Source organism: Lucilia cuprina, chromosome 2 (assembly GCF_022045245.1).
Source record: "Lucilia cuprina isolate Lc7/37 chromosome 2, ASM2204524v1, whole genome shotgun sequence".
NCBI lineage: Eukaryota > Metazoa > Arthropoda > Insecta > Diptera > Calliphoridae > Lucilia > Lucilia cuprina.
The window spans coordinates 57,127,903-57,147,170 of NC_060950.1; the positions used below are offsets into that span (position 1 = coordinate 57,127,903).

Below are 19,268 nucleotides of genomic sequence, written 5' to 3' on the forward strand. Positions count from 1 at the left end.
AAACAATTTTATTTTAAAGAAGTTCCTAAATAAAAAAATATTATATATGCATTTAATATAAAACAACACGTTTTTTGTTTGTTAATTTTATTTGCAAAACAAAAGAAAATTTTAATTGAAAAATTAACAATTAAATTACTAAAGGAACTTCAGGCATTTTATTTGAAATAAAAAAAACAAAGTTAAAACATATTTAATTTACAAAGAAATACATAAAGTATTAATAGAAATTTATAAAAAAAATAATAAATTACGCACAATTATATGCATTAGAAACATAATTAAGTAATAAAAACATAAAATATTATAATTATTATAAAAAAACGCCATTAAATACGTAATAAAACTGAAAATTTAAGTTTTGCATTGCAAACCCTGACATAAATACTCTGCAAAATACTAAAGAAATACAACTCTGTAATAAAGTCAGGGTTTGTTAAAACTCTCTATTTATAATTTCATATGTCAAGCTATAAATTTAAAGAAACTGAAATGAAACTTTTCTTAAATTATAGTTTTAAAAAAGAATTTCTAAAACTGCAACTGAATTTTAAAACATAAATAATTTTCAGCTTAATTATTTAAACCATCTAAAGCTTGTTATTATTTTTAAAGTTTTATCTTAATAAAAATATTTTAAATTTAACTTTAAAATAAATAATATAATTTCTTTTACTATTAGCAAACCTAACAATTTATTCATATTCATATATAATCCAGACTTTTAAATTAATGAAGAGAAAACAGTAACATCCATTTATTATAAAAACTAATATTTATTATTATAAAAAAACTCATAAAAAAACCCCAAAATGTTTAAGTAAATACAATAACAACAAATCATAATAATAAAACAAAATCCTTAAATAATAAAAAACAAAGCGAAAAAGAAAACATAAAATAAAACATGGTTAATAAATTATTATTATAAATTATTATTAATGAACGATTATTATTATATTGTATTATTAACTGAAATATTTAGATGAAATGATGAAATTCTTAAATTATTATAAACAAATATATAGAAAAGAAAGTAAAAGTAACAAACAAAAAAATAAGAATAATTAAAAAAAATGATACATGAAACTTACAAGTCAAAAGTAAAATTAAAAAAAAATTACAAATAATAACAAGAACAACAAAAAAAATTGAATAAAAAGAATTAAGAATATAGAGAATATTATATTAAAAAAATAAATTGCTTGTTTTATTTCACAATTTAAAAGGTGACTGGATATATGCGTTAAAGTTTGTGGTGAGTGGTATATATAACTTTCACGCACAAAACTAAACCGCTGGACTTTTAATGGACATGACTTTACAACAAACTTTATTATACCCTACACCACTTTAGTGGGGAGGCTATATTGGGTTTGTGCTGATGTTTGTAACGCACATTAATATTGCTCTTATACCCAGCTAAAAGTATACAAATCGTCTCAGAATCATTTTCTGAGTCGATTTAGCTATGACTATCCGTCCGAACTTGTAATCAAACTATAGGTGGCAATTTTGAAGATAATTCCATAATCTTCTATTGTTCCAGGGACGAAGCCTAATGAAAATGGTTAACATCGGTCCATTATTTCACCTAGCCCCCATACAACTAAACCCCCCCAATAGGGCTTGTAAACCTTGTAATCAAACTACAGGTTGCAATTTTGGAGATAATTTAAAGAAATTTGACACATGATCTTTAATGGTACCGTAGACAAAGCCTAAAATGGTTAACATCGGTTCATTATTTCATCTAGCTCACATACAAGTGAACCCTCCGAATAGGGCTTTTATTGAAAATGGTTAACATCAGTCCATTTTTTCGCCCAGCCCCCATACAACTGAATCCGCCGACTAGGACTATGTAATCAAACTACAGGTCGCAATTTTGGAGATAATTCAATGAAATTTTACACGATATCTTTTATGATACCGTAGACGTAACCTATTGAAAATGGTTAACATCGGTTCATTATTTCACCTAGCCCCCATGCAACTGTACCCCCGAATAGGGCTTGTAAACATTGTAATCAAACTACAGGTCGCAATTTTGAAGATAATTTAATGAAATTTTGCCTCTTGAAATTGGTTAACATCGGTCCATTATTTCACCTAGCCCACATATAAGTGAATGCGCCGAATAGGGCTTTTAAGTTCATAATTATGTTTAATAATCGACAAAAGGCTTCAAAAACTATGTTCTATACTAGACTTGATGACCCTCACGAATTCCATAAAAAAAGTACCATCTGAATTACGAAAAAGTACCAAAAAGTTCCATTTTCATTGATTTTCATTCCATCAGGATCTTACATGTACGATTTCATCATTCTAGAATGTGCCCAAAAGCCACATTTGAGTTGTACTGATGTATGGGGCTAGGCGCAATAATGGACCAATTTCAACCATTTTCAATAGTGTTCGTCTTTGGACCAAATAAAAATAACGATCGGTAGTAGCGCAAATTTGAGTTCACTTTTGTGGCATTTCAATATTCAATATTTCGATTGAATACATAAATCTCCATTTTCTAGCTAAACTACAGCCGATAAAGCTAAAAAGTTCATAAAAGTTGTTTTCGTTATAACTTTTAATTACTAGCAAACTCCATTTTTTGAGAGTAAACATCGAAAGGATGTTAATCAATTATCACTTTTACTCAGTTTTGTTTCATTCTAAGATATTACAAGTAATTCCATTTTTATAATACAGATTCTAAAGTTAGGATCTTTAGGAACTTGTTTTTAACAGGTTAGAATCGAACTTTCTTCAAATCTTCTTATATTCAAAATAAATTTGGCGATCGACAAAGCTACAAGAAGAATAATAATTTAAATTTTTTGGTTTTGCTACTGTTTACCACATCTAGTACTTTTTCTTTTGCGAACTTTTGCTTCCCCCTTTCATATTTTATATTTTAAAATTTTTATATTTAAATTGTAACGGTCACTTTCTGTCCAAAACCCGATTATTATTTATTTGTTAACATTCAAATTGTAACGTTCATATATATGAACTTTATCCAAACCCTGACATTTTGCAAAACACACCACTGCTGTTCGTACTTTTCCATACAACCCTGCAAAACAGCTGTTAGATTTTTGGCGTTTTTGTTTTGCTGAAGCAAATATAAACAAACAACAAAACAGCGGAAGAAAACAATATTGTTTGCAAAAAGTTTTAAAAAGTTTCTATTTGGAAAAAAGTGCTTATACATTAATTTAACAAAATGGATTACGATTTCAAAATGAAAACCCAAAAAGAACGCACTAAGGTAGAGGATCTTTTCAACTATGAGGGATGTAAAGTTGGTCGCGGTACCTATGGCCACGTTTACAAGGCTAAATGGAAAGAGACTTCAGATGGTAAGGAATATGCCCTCAAACAGATAGATGGCACCGGTTTGTCGATGTCAGCTTGTCGTGAAATTGCTTTACTAAGAGAATTAAAGCATCAAAATGTTATTACATTGATACGTGTCTTCCTTTCACACACCGACCGTAAAGTGTTCCTTCTAATTGATTATGCTGAACATGATTTGTGGCATATTATTAAATTTCATAGAGCAGCTAAGGCTGCCAAAAAACCGGTGGTGGTGCCCAAGGGCATGGTTAAAAGTTTATTGTATCAAATTTTAGATGGCATCCACTATTTGCACAGTAATTGGGTGTTGCATCGTGATTTGAAACCGGCTAATATTTTGGTAATGGGTGATGGCCCCGAAAGGGGTAGAGTTAAAATTGCCGATATGGGTTTTGCACGTTTATTCAATGCTCCTCTAAAACCGTTGGCTGATTTGGATCCTGTGGTAGTTACATTTTGGTATCGTGCTCCAGAATTATTATTGGGTGCTCGACATTACACCAAAGCTATTGATATATGGGCTATTGGTTGCATATTTGCCGAGTTACTGACATCCGAGCCCATTTTTCATTGCCGCCAGGAAGATATTAAAACCAGCAATCCATATCATCATGATCAACTTGATCGTATTTTCAATGTTATGGGATTCCCTCAAGACAAAGATTGGGAGGATATAAAGAAAATGCCTGAACATCATACTCTCACAAAAGACTTTAAACGTTCTTCCTATTCCACTTGCTCTCTGGCCAAGTATATGGATCGTCATAAAATTAAACCCGATAGTAAAGCATTCCATTTGCTACAAAGGCTTTTGCTTATGGATCCCAATAAACGTATTACCTCTGAGCAGGCTATGCAGGATCCTTATTTCCAAGAAGATCCTTTGCCCACACAAGATGTCTTTGCAGGTTGTGCTATACCCTATCCCAAACGTGAATTTCTTACCGATGATGATCAAGAGGATAAGTCCGATACTAAACGCCAGCAGCAACAACAACAACAGCAGCAACAACAACAGCAGCAACAACAACAACAGCAACAACAACAGCAGCAACATCAGCATGAACCCAATTCAAAGCGTGTACGTCTTTCAGGACCGGGAGGTCCCCAACAACCACAACAGGTTCATCAGCAACAACAAGACTTCCATCATCAGCAGCAACAACAGGCGGCAGCTGCTGCAGCAGCGGCTGCTCAACAGCAACAACAACAAGCCGCAGCCCAACAGATGATGTTCAATCAACAGCAACAGAATTTTCAACAACGTTTTTGAGCTGTGGACGAGTTTCTGTTTGTTGAAAACAAAATATCTTTATATTTTTGAATTGCATTTTTTTCTTTACATTACTTTAAATTATGTTTGGAAAGTTGTAAGGGTATACTAACTCTTTTAGATTTTTTATTATATATAAATATTAGTTTAAATAAGTGCTAAAAGTAGTTATCAATTAGGATGATCTATGAGAACTTTTAATATGCATGTTACATATTCAGTGTTTTCTTAATAAATTATAAATTTAAAGATGTAATTAATTCTTAAGTTGCAATTTGTTTTATAATTCGGAAAAAGGATTTATCCATAGGACTTTTTAGTCCTTCAAATGGTACTTTTTGAAATTTCAATTATGATCAATATGTCTGGTGGAAATGGACGTCCGAAGAGAGTTCTTTGCGTATCAGCGTTACTGATAACAAGGGACCTTTATTCCAATCCATCAAAGGCTCTTTTTATTATGCTGAGTGGTTTAACTATTGATCTAATGGTTTAAGATGTTGCCCTTAACTTGGCTCGGTATGTGACAAATGACTATATACCGAAATCAACTATTTTGGAGAAATCCCGGACAACATTTTTTATTACATCTCCAAACCATTCTTCGATTGAAGCTTTTCAGCGTTGATTCAACACGATTTAAATGCAATGGAAGCAATTCTCAGTGATGGATCCTATAAGGTGTTTACCAAATTTGAAAATGGCCTAGGCGATGGCTTCATTCGGAGACAGAACAAACCTTTAACTAACTAACTAAGGTACTAACTATCTAAATGACTGACTGACTAACTAACTACTTAAATAACTTATTAACTAATTGACGAATGAACTAACATGAGGTTTACACACAACATCATAATTGGACCTGAAATACTGGACATCTCTAAATGACATTGTATTCCAGGTCATCAACAGATGCCGGGTAATACCATTACGGTCACACTTGCAAAAGTGGACTGAAATAGCAGAGCTACTATGAAGTAAATAATGGTTTTAACACAACATCTTTCTTGGTCCTAGAATACTGGCGTAACATTCCACAGTAGGACTCTAGTGGATTTCAGGACATCAACAGATTACGACTACCTAGCAAAAGTGTACTACTAAAAGAATAAATCGACTGTAAACCATCGATTCCTGATCAATTCATTGAACATGGACTATACCTACCTGTAGACTGGCGAACATTATGTGGCCAGCAATTGACTCAAAATAATGACAACTACTTCTACTTCTCTGTCCGAGAGCAAACCTTGCAAAAGTGCACTAAAGGGAGCATATCGACTGTAAACCATCGCTTCTTGATAAAGTCCACGAATTTAGGCAATGCCTACCTGAAGACTGGCGAAGATCATGTGGCCGACAAATGACTCAGGATGATCACTACTACTTCTACTTCTCTTTCCGAAAACAAACCTAGCAAAAGGGCACTAAAGGGAGCAAATCGACTGTTAACCATCAATTCTTGATTAATTCCACGAACTTGGACATTACTTTCATGTAGATTGGTGAAGATCGTGTGGCCGGCAATTGACTCAGGATGATCACTACTACTTTTACTTCTCTTTCCGAGAGCAAACCTAGCAAAAGTTTACTAAAGGAGCAAATCCACTGTAAACCATCGATTTTTGATAAATTCCACGAACATGGGTAATACCTACCTGTAGACTGGCGGAAGATCATGTGGCCGGTAATTGACTCAGGATGATCACTATTACTTTTACTTCTCTTTGCGAGACCAAATCTACATGTACTGGTGTTACTCGGTACTACCCCCGGGCGCATTTTTCCATGATGAAATCTTAATCATGGTGTATTGCAATCCCCGGGTAAAGAGGTGCTACCAATACCTCTAGTCTGCCGGGTCTATAATGTCAAATGTATCCTTGGCTACGCCTCGGAATGATTTGGCATGAGTCTAACTAGAGCTGGGTTGGATAAATCTCTCTTCGAACAGGTCCGATCGGAATCTCTTACCGTTCGTGTAGTGGGACGCCAGTATATGCTGCGGAATTGTCAGGTTAGTATTCAATGGTTGCCTGTCATCCCGTAGATCGATCTTTATGATCATGGGAATGGAACTGATGCTAAAATTGGTGAAAAATCGGGAAAGTCTCCATATATTGAAGATAAGTACTGATTTAGTATGCCTTTTTACGCTTCGCTGAAGTTCTTCGGAGCTGTTGCCATTTCAACAGGATATATTGATACACGCTGCGCGACTATTTGACTTTGGAAATTCCTACTTCCTTTGTTACATTGATCGGTTCATAAAAGAGGGATCCTGATCCATTTTGTTGGGTATTTCGGACTACCAAATATGTCTCTAGGCGCTGTTGCCAAAACAACAGAGCCATCTCAATAGTGTGGTTGCGCGGGTTTTAAGAGGTTAAGGAATGCTCTGGAATGGGTCATTAGATGATGGTGATTACATTCTGAATAATGCAATTCTTTCATGACATCATTAAAGGTGGTCACCCCCTTCTATTGACTTTAGACAAGTGATTGCTTTTTCCTTGTCAGGGTACGTGTTGGGGATTTAATCCTATGCGGCCTGTCATTCCGCAACGGGGCTGCTATGGCAAGAGATTAGATAGCTCGAGTACTTCAACAAAGTGTTTGTACATCGAGGAATTCAGGGGCGCATGGTAGACCGTGGATGAAAAAGACCACCGTGAGATAAGGCCGTCAAGGCAGGTGCTCACGTTAATCTTTCGGCATTCATTCATTTGTTACTCCGTACTTTAAAACGCAATATATTTAAAATACAAAATTTGTTCATTCGTATTAAGTTACAGACTAACCTCGCTGACAACTGGACTTTTAGGCTCCATGCTAGAAGACTAATCTTAACCAGTAATGACTTCTGTAGTAGCTGTCAAGTTAAAGAGACTGTCAATCACTTAATCTTTCAATGTCCTGTCTTATCTAGATTAGAACTGCTACGATCAAATTTTCTGCATGATCTAATGGTTTTATCAGATATTGACATTCGAATGGTATTCGTGCTACTAACCGTTTTGTTTAGGAATCCTAAATGTGTACAAATACTCTGACTTATCTTCCCTTGACACAAAGGTATCAACGTATTTAGATCCAAGTGTCTCACTAATGATATATGTAAATGATATTCGAATAATAGACTCGTTTATTAGTGCTACAAATCGGGCGGGGTTACTCTGTAACTCGATTCGAATTAAAAACATTTCGAATTTTTATGTTAAATACATTGTGTTTGGAAAACTTTTTCGTATGAATTGAAATACTGAGTAACCCCATCGGTTTAGATCAGTCTTCATTTGACACAAAGTAAGAACAGCATTTAGATAACATAATCATTATGAAACATGAAATGAAACAGTCCTGTAAAAGAGAATTTATAAAAAGACAATTTTTGCCATTTTTTTGTTCGTGGTGTGTTTTGTTTCAAATTTGAAAATAAAACTCTTGAAAATTTGAATTTTTTTTTTATGTAAAACATTTAAATTTTTTATTTCTTTATTTTATGTTTTTTTTTTCTGAATATTATATTAAATATTTATTTATGTATGTATTTTACATTTCTCATAATAATATTTCTTTTTGTTATATTGATTTTATACTTTATTTTAATTATAATATAAAGGACTAAAATAGCTAATAATTAATATGAATATAATACAACTAAAAAAGCACTACAAAATATAATAAAATTATAATAATAATTATGTATATAAAAAAAATATATATTGGTTACCATTAAATACAAACTTTTTAAATGTTTTAAATTACCAGCTAATAAATATGTGTTAAAATCACATATTGTTTAGATTTTAAATTTTAAATTAAAATGAGTAAAATTATTACACAATATCATGTTTTTGTTTTTAAATTTATTTCTAATAAATATTGGTTTTGTTTTATATTTAAGCTTATAAAATGTTTTATTATATTTTTTAAGGTATTTTTTTTTTTAATTTTGGGTTTTGTGTACAATATGCGCACTTTACTTTTTTTGTTTTTTAAGAGTTTATAAGTTTACACAACAAAATTATTAAATTAAAATTAAGGAAATAAAGCATGTTTTTTTTTTAAAGTAGAATTTCATTTCATTTTCTTAAATTATAAATTTTATAAAATAATATTGCAATTATACATAAAGAGATTTTGTTTTTTTTTGTTAAAGAAAAAAAAAACAAAATTTAGGTGGCTTATAGAAAAACAAACAAAGGCTTTATTAGCATTTGTTATTGTTTTTTTAAATAAATTTTTAATTTATTTACACAAAATTTTAAAAAAAAAATTGTAATATTTTATTTTTATTTTTAAGGAAATGACTTAAGTTATACTTTACTTTAAAGAAAAACTAATAAAAATTCGGTTTATTGTTTGTTTGAAATAAACAAATCTTAAAATTTTTTTCTAACATTTTGTTACAAAAATTTGAAAATTTGAAAATTTTCCAAAATTTTTTTAAAACAAAAAGTTTTAACATAATTTTACAATAGTTTGCTTTTTTGTAATAACATTAAGCTAAGCCGAAAGAAAACAAATCACTATTAAAGAAAACAATTTGTTTTTAAACTTTTAGCAATTAAGGCCAAACAAGAGATGTTAATAATAAACTTTTTGTTAAAATTTTTTGAAGAAAATTTCAAATAAAAAGTTTCTTTTAACAAAAATTTTTATAACAATTACTACAAGTTTTAGGTTATATGTATATAAAGGAAAATCTAAAGTTTAAACTGAAAAATTATAATTTTTAATTTATTTTTTTAATTAAACACAATTTAACAAATATTTATAGTTTTTTTTAAGAAATATTCAAGTTTTTTTTTTAATAGTATTTTATTTAAGTTTTTCTTTTGTTTTTTAATATAAGTTTTATAATTGGTTTTCAGCTGGGATATGTTATTATATGTTTGCCATTATAATAATTTTTCAAATATTTAATATATAAAACATCTTTTCGTTTTATTATTTAAATAAATTTCATTTGAATTTGTGTTCGTTTTTGTTTTATATAACAAAACCTCTTATAATATCACATTCAAATAAAACAACTTAGGACAGGTTTAGTGTTGAATAAAAGAACAAAAAGAATCTCTAATGAAAAAAAAACTAATTGTCTTGCAACTAAAACAAACCAACTCAATATAACACGATCAATTACAAAATCTTTCAGCAAAATTTTCTTTAATAAAGATCAATCTTAAACTCGGATTTCTAAAGAAAATTTCTGTTTTTAAACCTTGTTCTATTTCAGCAAAATGTTCTTTAATAAAAATCCAAGTGGATCGTTCTCAGCATAGATTTCTAGAGAAACATTGTATTTAAACGATCTTAGCAACACTTTTTTATATAGAAAATCGTAAGAGGAACAAGTTCAGCCAAGTTTTTTACTGAAAATTATTTAATTTCAACCAAAAAATTCTACAGAAAACTTTGAACTTAATCCATCTTAGCAAAAACTGTCGATCTTAAACGATATCAGCAAAGATTGCTATAGTAAAGTAAAGTTTAAGTAAACTCGTAAAAAATTAAGTTTCGATACGATCTCCACAAAGTTTTCTTTAGAAAAGAGATTGTAGCTTTAATCTAAGCTAAGTTTTCTAAAGAAATCATTGATCTTGAGGGTTCTCAACAAAGAGTTCTATAGAAACAATAAAAAAATAAAACAAAGAAACGCAATACAACTCGATCAATTACACAATGATAATTTAACCAGTTTTCTTTAATAAAGATCAATGTTGATCGTTCTCAGCATAGATTTTTATAGAAATTTTGTGTTTAAACGATCTTAGCAACACTTTTTGTATAGAAAATCGTAAGATGATTAAGTTCAGCCAAGTTTTTTACTGAAATATATTTAATTTCACCAAAAATTTCTACAGAAAACTTTGATCTTAATCGATCTTAGCAAAACCTGTCGATCTTAATCAATCCCAGCAAAGATTTCTATAGTAAAGTCTGAGTAATCTAGGTTTCGATACGATCTCCACAACGTTTTCTTTAGAAAATAAAGTGTCGCTTTGATTTAAGCAATGTTTTATAGGGAAGTCATTGGTCTTGAGTGTTCTCAGCAAAGAGTTTTATAGAAAATTAAGATCATTTAAAATCCCGCGAAAAAAAATTTTCTAGAAAATTAAATCTAATTTCGATCTCAGAAAAGTTTTCTTCTGAAAATTCAATCTTAATTGATATAAGCTAAATTTTTTATATAAAACATTGATCTTAATCGATCTCAGTAGTGATCGAAAATAGAATACTAAACTTTTTCTTCGATCTTCGCACATTTTTGTTTAGAAAATTTAATGAATTTAGAAAAAATTTCGATACAATGGAAGATTTTAAGAGAAAATTATGTTTGAGTGGTCTCAGCAACATTTTTTTTAGAAAAAATTTAGTCTCGATTTGTACTCAGCAAAAATTTTCATAGAAAATTAAAGTTAATTTCGATCTCAGCAAAGTTTTCGAATGAAATTTTAACTTTATTTGCTCTCAATAAAATTTTCCTATGAAAAATACGATCTTGATCGACCTCTGTGTGAATATTAAACAATCTTAACAAAGCGTGCAATAGAATAACTACCTTATTATTGTTTTTTTTTATAGAAAACTTAATCTTTATCGATCTCTGCAAAGTTCGCCATAAAATTGGAGTCTCGATCGATTTAAAATAAGTTGTCTATACAAAATTGATCCTTAGTTCTATCTCTACAATGTTTCCTAGAGAAAAAAGAAGTGTTGATCAAATTTAGCAATGATTTTTTTAGAAAACCAAAAAAACGAAACTTCAATTGATCTTAGGAAAAATGCCAATCTTCGCTTGATCTATGCAAAGTTTTACATAGACAAAACTGAAACTTACTCGATTTCAACAAAGTTTCCTATCGAAAACTATACCTCGGTTAGTCTTAGTAATGTTTTCTATAGAGAACTTCAATGATCGATCTAAGCTAGTTATCTTTATGTCTCGAACGATCATAGCAAAACGTTCATTAGAAAACTAAACTTAGATCGTTTTCTTTGCAAATAGGGATTCGATTGATATCAGCAAATTTTTCTATAGAAAAATTTGAGCCTTGATCGATCTGAACTATAGAAATGTTTACGTCGTTAGATTTCAGTTTGTTTTTCTATAGACAACTGGGAATTGTTTGTTTCAAAGAAGTTTTCTATTGAAAATTATACTTCAATCAAATGATTAAGCAAATGTTTCCATAGAAAATTGTGACTTGATCGATTACAGCAAAGTTTTGTAAAGAAAATATAAGACTCAATTGATCTCTAATAGCTCTTTTATAGAAAAATTATGCTTTAAACGATTTTCAAAAAGTTTTCTATAGATAATTAAACAAAGTTAGTTTGTTTGTAAATTTTTTCTATAGAAAACTATCTTCTGTTTGATTTCACAAAGATCACAGTGAATTTTTCTTACAAAAAATTTTGTTCTCAATTGATCTCTTTTATATTTTTTAAGGAAAATTGTGTCTTGTGGCAGTTTCTTTAGAAGTTTTTATAGAAAATATAACTACGTTTGATCACAGTAAAATTGTATACAAGAGAAAAACTTTTCTATAGGTCTATGGCGCGATCATTGTGATAAACTTAGCCTCAGTTGATCTCAGCAAAGTTTTCTTTAGAAGACTGTGTGTCGATCGTTTTCAACAAAGTTCTCTAAGAAGAACTTTGTCACATTTTATTTCAACAAACTTTTAAATGTGTATCCGTTGATTTTAAGAATGTTTTCTACTTTTATCTGTGTACTGATTGTTCTTTTAGCAAAGTTTTTATATTTTGATTTCAATAAAGTTTTATATAGAGAAACACTTCTATGAAAGATTGTATATATATCTATGGCGCGATCATTGAGATAAACTTAGCCTCAGTTGATTTTAGCAACGTTTTCTTTAGAAGTCGTTCGTTTTTGTCTATATAAAACTAAGTCACGTTTGATTTAAATAAATATTTCTACAGAACAATGTGTATCGATTGATTTTGAGAAAGTTTTCTACCTTGATCGTTGTTTTAGATAAGTTTTTATATTTTGATCACAGTGAAGTTTTATATACAAAAAACTGAGCCTCAGTTGATCTTAGCAAAGTTTTCCTTAGAAGACTGTGTGTCGATCTGTGTTCAACAAAGTTGTCTATATGTCACGTTTGATTTCAATCAAGATTTCTCTAGAAAAATGTGTATCGATTTATTTCGAGAAAGTTTTCTACCTTGATCTGTGTACTGATCGTTCTTTAAGCAAAGTTTTTATATTTTGATCTCAGTAAAGTTTTATATAGAGAAAAACTTCTATAAAAGACTGTATATAGATCTATGGCGCGATCATTGAGAAAAACTCAACAAAATTTTCTTTAGAAGTCTGTGTGTCGATTTGTGTTCAACAAAGTTTTCTATATAAAACTATGTAACGTTTGATTTCAATAAAATTTCTACAGAAAAATGTGTATCGATTGATTTTGAGAAAGTTTTCTACCTTGATCTGTGTACTGATCGTTGTTTTAGATAAGTTTTTTATATATTGATCACAGCAAAGTATTATATAGAACAAAACTGAGCCTCAGTTGATTTTAGCAAAGTTTTCTTTAGAAGACTGTGTGTTGATCTGTCTTCAACAAAGTTGTCTATATTAAAGTATATCACGTTTGATTTTAATCAAGATTTCTATAGAAAAATGTGTATCGATTGATTTTGAGAAAGTTTTCTTCTCTGATCTTTGTATTTTGAGAAAGTTTTCTACCTTGATCTATGTACTGATTGTTCTTTTAGTAACGTTTTAATATTTTGATCACAGTGAAGTTTTATTTAGAAAAAAACTGAGCCACAGTTGATCTTAGCAAAGTTTTCTTTATAAGACTGTGTGTCGATCTGTGTTCAACAAAATTTTCTATATAAAACTATGTTACGTTTTATTTTAATGAAGATTTCTATAGAAAAATGTGTATCGATTGATTTCGAGTAAGTTTTCTACCTTGATCTGTGTATTGATCGTTGTTTTAGATAAGTTTTTATATTTTGATCACAGCAAAGTGTTATATAGAACAAACCTGAGCCTCAGTTGATCTTAGCAAAGTTTTCCTTAGAAGACTATGTGTCGATCTATCTTCAACAAAGTTGTCTATATTGAAGTATATCACGTTTGATTTTAATCAAGATCTTTGTAGAAAAATGTGTATCGATTGATTTCGAGTAAGTTTTCTACCTTGATCTGTGTACTGATCGTTCTTTAAGCAAAATTTTTATAGAAAATGTGGCCTCCGGTAGGTTAGTGTTCTAGTGTTGTAGACCGAAGGTGTTGGATTCGATTCCCACCCGTGGCACTGGTTAAGGAGCGCACAACAGGCCCGATAGAGGCCTAGGTGTATTTTTTCGGATTTGATGTGTATACATCCTCGTTTCAAACTAACTTGTAGAAAATGTAGTTCGTTATGTCCAGATAGTTTTAGAACAAACTAAGAAAAGATTTCTTTTAAACAATTTGATCTTTGCTGGATTCCAGCAAAGTTTTTTTTATATAAAATTAAGCTTCAAACTTGCACAGCAAAGTTTAATGTTGAAATCTAAAATGTTGAGAGTTCTCAGTAAAGTTTATGAGAGAAAGTTTCCGTAATCATTAGAGATTTTTATATGAAAGAAGAAAACACAATAGAATATTTGCAAATGGCAACTGCTTAGATCATTTAAAACAACAACAACAACGACAACAAGAATAACAATGACTGCAGCAGCGTTGTAATTCTGTGCTAGAAAGAAATATAATAAATTGAAAAAAAAAATAAACATTTTAACAAAAATTTTTTTTTTCCAAAAGAAAATAAGTAGTAAACTTTATAAAGCACAAGAAAATGATCATTAGCAAATGCAGTACATATGTAAAAATTTACAATAACAACATAAATATTGTGTTTTCCAAAATGTTGATGAACAACTTGACATTTAAAGAAAATGAAAGAAAATTTATAAGAATTTGTTTTTGTTTTATTATTTACTTATACAAAATTATAAATAAAAAGAAAACTTTTGCCAAATACAAGGAGAGAGAAAAGTAGTAGAGAAAAGTAGTAGCAATAAATAGTACAAGTAATAAATAACAACATAGTAATAATTAAAGAGTAATTAATTTAATTTAAACTAATTACTGTTTGAAAACAAACAACAATTTGATACAAAGACAATTAGTTTGTTTTCTAAAATTTTATACACAAAGAAATGAAAAAGGACAAGCAAATGAAGAAAACGAAAAGAAAATCATAAAATATAGAAAAAATATTACAAAGAATTTTGAACACATAAAAGGTTTTTACAAAAAACGAATTATTAAAAACAGAACAAGAAAATAAATTATAAGAAAAATGTAAACAAAAACCTATAATTTGGAAAAATATTTTATAAATTTCAACTAAAACTTAATAACAACATGAGAAGAGTGGAGTACGAAAACGTTTGTTCCTTTTTGTTAAATTTGATATAAAGATGTGATCATAATGGGGGGTGTTATGTTAAATTAACCTAAATCCTTTCAATGTTAGCGCATAAATTATGTTTACAAACAATTTATGAGATCCTCAAAGCAAAAGTCAAATAATTTGCACTTGGTTTTCTTTTTTAGTTCAAAATTTAAATAATGAGGAGTTTGTTTTTTGCTCTAACGCTTCTTCTAAAGTAATATGTTTAATGGTTTTGCGATAGCATTTCTGTTGTCGTAGTTCTTTAAAGCTAATACTAACTTTTACTTAAAGCTTTTTTCTTTCTTTGTACTAGTATATCGTAGAAAGGATTATGGCTAATGGATTGTGTTAAACGTTTTATCCATTCTTGTTGTTCTTCTTCGGTAGCGGCAGACATACGATAGACAGTATGTTTACCCTCAACCACCTGTAAAATTGAAATGTAATTTTAGTAAAATATTTTGAAATTTGTTATTTTGAATATAAAACTTACCTTGCCTTCTGAATCAGTCTTACATGCTTTAATAATATCTGCTCCACCAGTAGCAAATAATTCAAAACAATTTGGTTTACTGCGATCATGAATTTCGCGAACCTAGAAAGAAAACGTAAAATATTTATTTCAATAAAATGTTTAAAAAAATTTCTAATTTTGAATTTTCACAAAATTTTCTATATAAATTTTAAAAATCGAAATCACGATCAGTTGTAGAATTCTTTTTACAATAAAATTTTAGCTTTAATCGATAATTTAGCAAATATTTTTATAGAATAATTTTATTCTAAATCAATGTTTTCAATATTTTTATAAGAAATATTAGGGACAAACGATCTCAACCAATTTTCTCCAAAAAAATACACCTTGATGTTTCTTATTCAAATTTTCTATTAAATATAAAGTCTCGATCGGCCTAAGCAAAATTATCTTCTAAATATTTCAAGTTACAATTGATCTCAGCAAATTTTCTCGTTAAATATTAACAAAACTGTCTTTAGAAGATTAAAACTAATCGAGTGATCTTGACAAAGTTTTCTATAGAAGAAGTATCTAAAATGTTCTTCGATCGTTTTCTTTCGGCAAATATTGGAATAGAAAATTGTGTCTCAATCAATATCAACATAGAAAATAGTATCTAGAGAAGATTGTGACTTATCGATTGATAAATATTAGGAGATCGAGTTAACTTTCTAAAGATAATTGATCCTCAATCGATCTGTATCAATTAATATCTAATTGAAAATTGTGCCTCGATAAATCTGTTTAAAATTTACTAATAAATGTTAGGTCACGATCGATCTCAGAAAATTTTGAGTTTCAATTGATTTCAGCATATTTTCTTTTTAAAATTTTGGTCAAATCGATCATTTAGATAATTTTTGATAAAAATAAGATTCTTGATCTTTCTTTGCAAAATTTCTAAAAAAGTATTACAAACAATCAATCTTAATAAAATGTTCTGTAGAAAATTGATCTTCGATCGAATACAGTAAATTCTTCTATTGAAAATAAAGTCTTGATCGGTTTTCAGCTAAATTATCTTTCAAAAATTTTGAGCAACACATTATCACAGCAACTTTCTTTTAGAAAATTGTGTCTCGATCAATATCAGCAAAACTGTGAGTGATCGAATGATTTTACCACAGTTTTCTATAGAAGATTGAATTTCGATCGATGTTATTAAACTTTCTATAGATAACTGGTTTTCGATTGATCTAATTCGACAACATTTTCTATTGATCTTCGATCGATGTCGTCATACTTATTTTAAAATTTTTTTTACTCTGTCGATCAATCTCTGCAAATTTTCTAAAGAAAAAGATCCCTGATCTTTCACAGCCAGTTCTAACAGATAACAGATATACTCAATTGATCGATATTTCCGCAATGTTCGTTCGATCGATCTTTGAATTTTTATTAAACCTGATGCTTAATAAAACGATCTCAGATCAATGATTATGAAACGATCTCTGATAAAAGATCGACAAAAAAAGTAATCTTCGATTTATCAATCTCAGATCAATGATCTGAGATTGATCCATGATCATCAATCGACCGATTTAGAATATCTTTCTCGATCAATCTCATCTCATCATGATTATGAAACGATCTCAGATCATTGATTATGAAACGATCTCTGCTAAAAGATCGACAGTCGATCGATCTAGAATTTGTTATAAAAAAGTAATCTTCGATTAATCGATCTCAGATTAATGATCAATATCTAAGCGTTCTTTGATCCATGATCATCAATCTTTCTCGATCAATTTCATCTTCCTCGATCAGTATAGAACTCAACGACTTCTCTGTAGAAAGTTGATCGTAAATCCATTAAGTAAATTTTGGCTCTTGATCGATCGACCTCAGAAGAAATTCTCTAAGAAGTTGAACTCTGATCGATCTTAGCAAATTTTTGTTATTCAATCGATCTCTGATCAATGATCGTTAATTGACCGATTAAGAATATCTTCCCCGATAGATGGATCGAAAAGTCTTAGAATTTTCTGTAAAATTGTTATCATAGATCGAACTCAGCGACTTCTCTGTAGAAAGTTGATCCTTGAAAATTGAGACAATTTTCAGCCTCAATCGATCGAAATCAGAAAAATGTCTATAAAGTTAAATTCGATCAAACAAATTTTCAAAAAAAAAAAAAAAAAATTATCTTAAATCAATCGATTCCATCAAAATTTTCATAAAACGATTCCATGAAATCTTTCCTCGATTGATTTATTTAGGAAAATTGATCCTCGATCATAAATTAATAAAATGTTAAGTATCGATCAATCAAATCTTATTTTGTATAGAACACCTAGAGCTTTAATCTAGTTGAAATTAAATTTCTATCAATTATGAACAAATCTACCGATTTTATCAATTTTCTATTAAAAATAGAATCTCGATCGATCTGAGCATATTTTCTAATGAAAATATTCTTTATTAAAAACTTTCAATCAAAACTCACCGATATATTTTCTAATGGTATTATCCCTCTAGGTTCCTTATCCGTCGTATATTCGAAATAATATAAACAATTGTCGTTTAATATAAACCATCTTCTTTTCCAGGATTTGTATCTGCAAAGTAAATAAAAAAGATAATTAAAAAAATGTTTTTTACTAAAAAGTTTTTAACAAAATAAAAACCCACCTTCCTCCCTGTTTCCATAGCCAACCCTCTTTATCGGGATTAAAGAAGGTGTGCATTAAATCGTTGCCATCATCTTGGGGTATTTTAAATGGCTCGGTTCGTATCGATTCGTATAGAGATTCGAGTAGGGTACGAGGCAAATCACCGCCGTTATTAATGCCACGATTCATAGAAATGAATTGTTCAACAGTGGGTTTGTCTTTGACCTGAGAAAGAGAAATAAAAGAAGATTTTGATAAAAAATAATATTGAAATTTTAAAAATACAAAGTATTTTTTCTATAGTTTGTATAAATACTTTTTTTATAATTTATTTGCCTTTAGATTTAAATTTATTTCTGGCGCTTATATTTTCCTCCAAAAATAAAAACAAACACTTCACTTTATGATTTATTAATTTATCTGTTTTGTATTTTTTTTAACGTTTTATCCATAACTTGAAAAAATTCCTTTTAAAATACCGAAAGAGAATAGACTAAAACAAAAAATTTTCAATCATATGCCAAGAAAAATTAAGAAATTTATAAATGCACAACAGACACGTTGTGAGTATTTGCAAAAAAAAAAAAAAAAAACACAGCGGCAAGAAAATTAATTATGGCAACAGACGAGACAATTACTTAAAAACAAAAAATATTGAAAAAGTATTTTATTTCAGTCCATACCGCCAAAAAATAAATATTTTGCTAGACAAATCTCTGAAAATTTTCTTGAACAAAACAGATGGATTTCAGCAAAGTTTTCTATTAAAAAATCTATCTAAAAAAATACTATAGACTGCACTATGGACTAGACTATAGACCGGACTAAAGACTAAACTATAGACCAGGCTATAGATCAGACTATAGACCAGACTAAAGACCAGACTATAGAGCAGACTATAGAGCAGACTATAGACCAGACTATTGACCAGACTATAGACCAGACTATAGACCAGACTATAGACCAGACTAGACTATAGACTAGACTATAGACTAGACTATAGACTAGACTATAGACTAGACTATAGACTAGACTATAGACTAGACTATAGACTAGACTAT

At 29.5% G+C, this 19,268-nt stretch overlaps 3 protein-coding genes across 3 annotated transcripts in view; 2 read left to right on the top strand and 1 right to left on the bottom strand.

Moving 5' to 3' along the window:
• The window catches only part of LOC111683918 (semaphorin-1A), a 219,385-nt gene that overhangs the window by 177,404 nt on the left and 22,713 nt on the right, over positions 1–19,268 (top strand). The gene's annotated exons all lie outside the window — the stretch shown is intronic.
• On the top strand, positions 3,128–4,896 carry LOC111683919 (cyclin-dependent kinase 8). Its single transcript, XM_023446038.2, has one exon. The coding sequence runs from the start codon at positions 3,230–3,232 to the stop codon at positions 4,634–4,636; it is 1,407 nt and encodes a 468-aa protein (XP_023301806.1). The 5' UTR covers positions 3,128–3,229; the 3' UTR covers positions 4,637–4,896.
• LOC111683917 overlaps positions 14,918–19,268 on the bottom strand; it is a 29,629-nt gene continuing 25,278 nt past the window's right edge. The window contains exons 6-9 of the mRNA XM_023446036.2: positions 18,227–18,432; positions 18,042–18,153; positions 15,572–15,673; positions 14,918–15,505 (exon numbers count right to left, since the gene is read on the bottom strand). Of these exons, the coding sequence (XP_023301804.2) occupies positions 15,353–15,505; positions 15,572–15,673; positions 18,042–18,153; positions 18,227–18,432 (573 nt within the window). The 3' untranslated portion in view covers positions 14,918–15,352. The remainder of the gene's footprint in view (positions 15,506–15,571; positions 15,674–18,041; positions 18,154–18,226; positions 18,433–19,268) is intronic.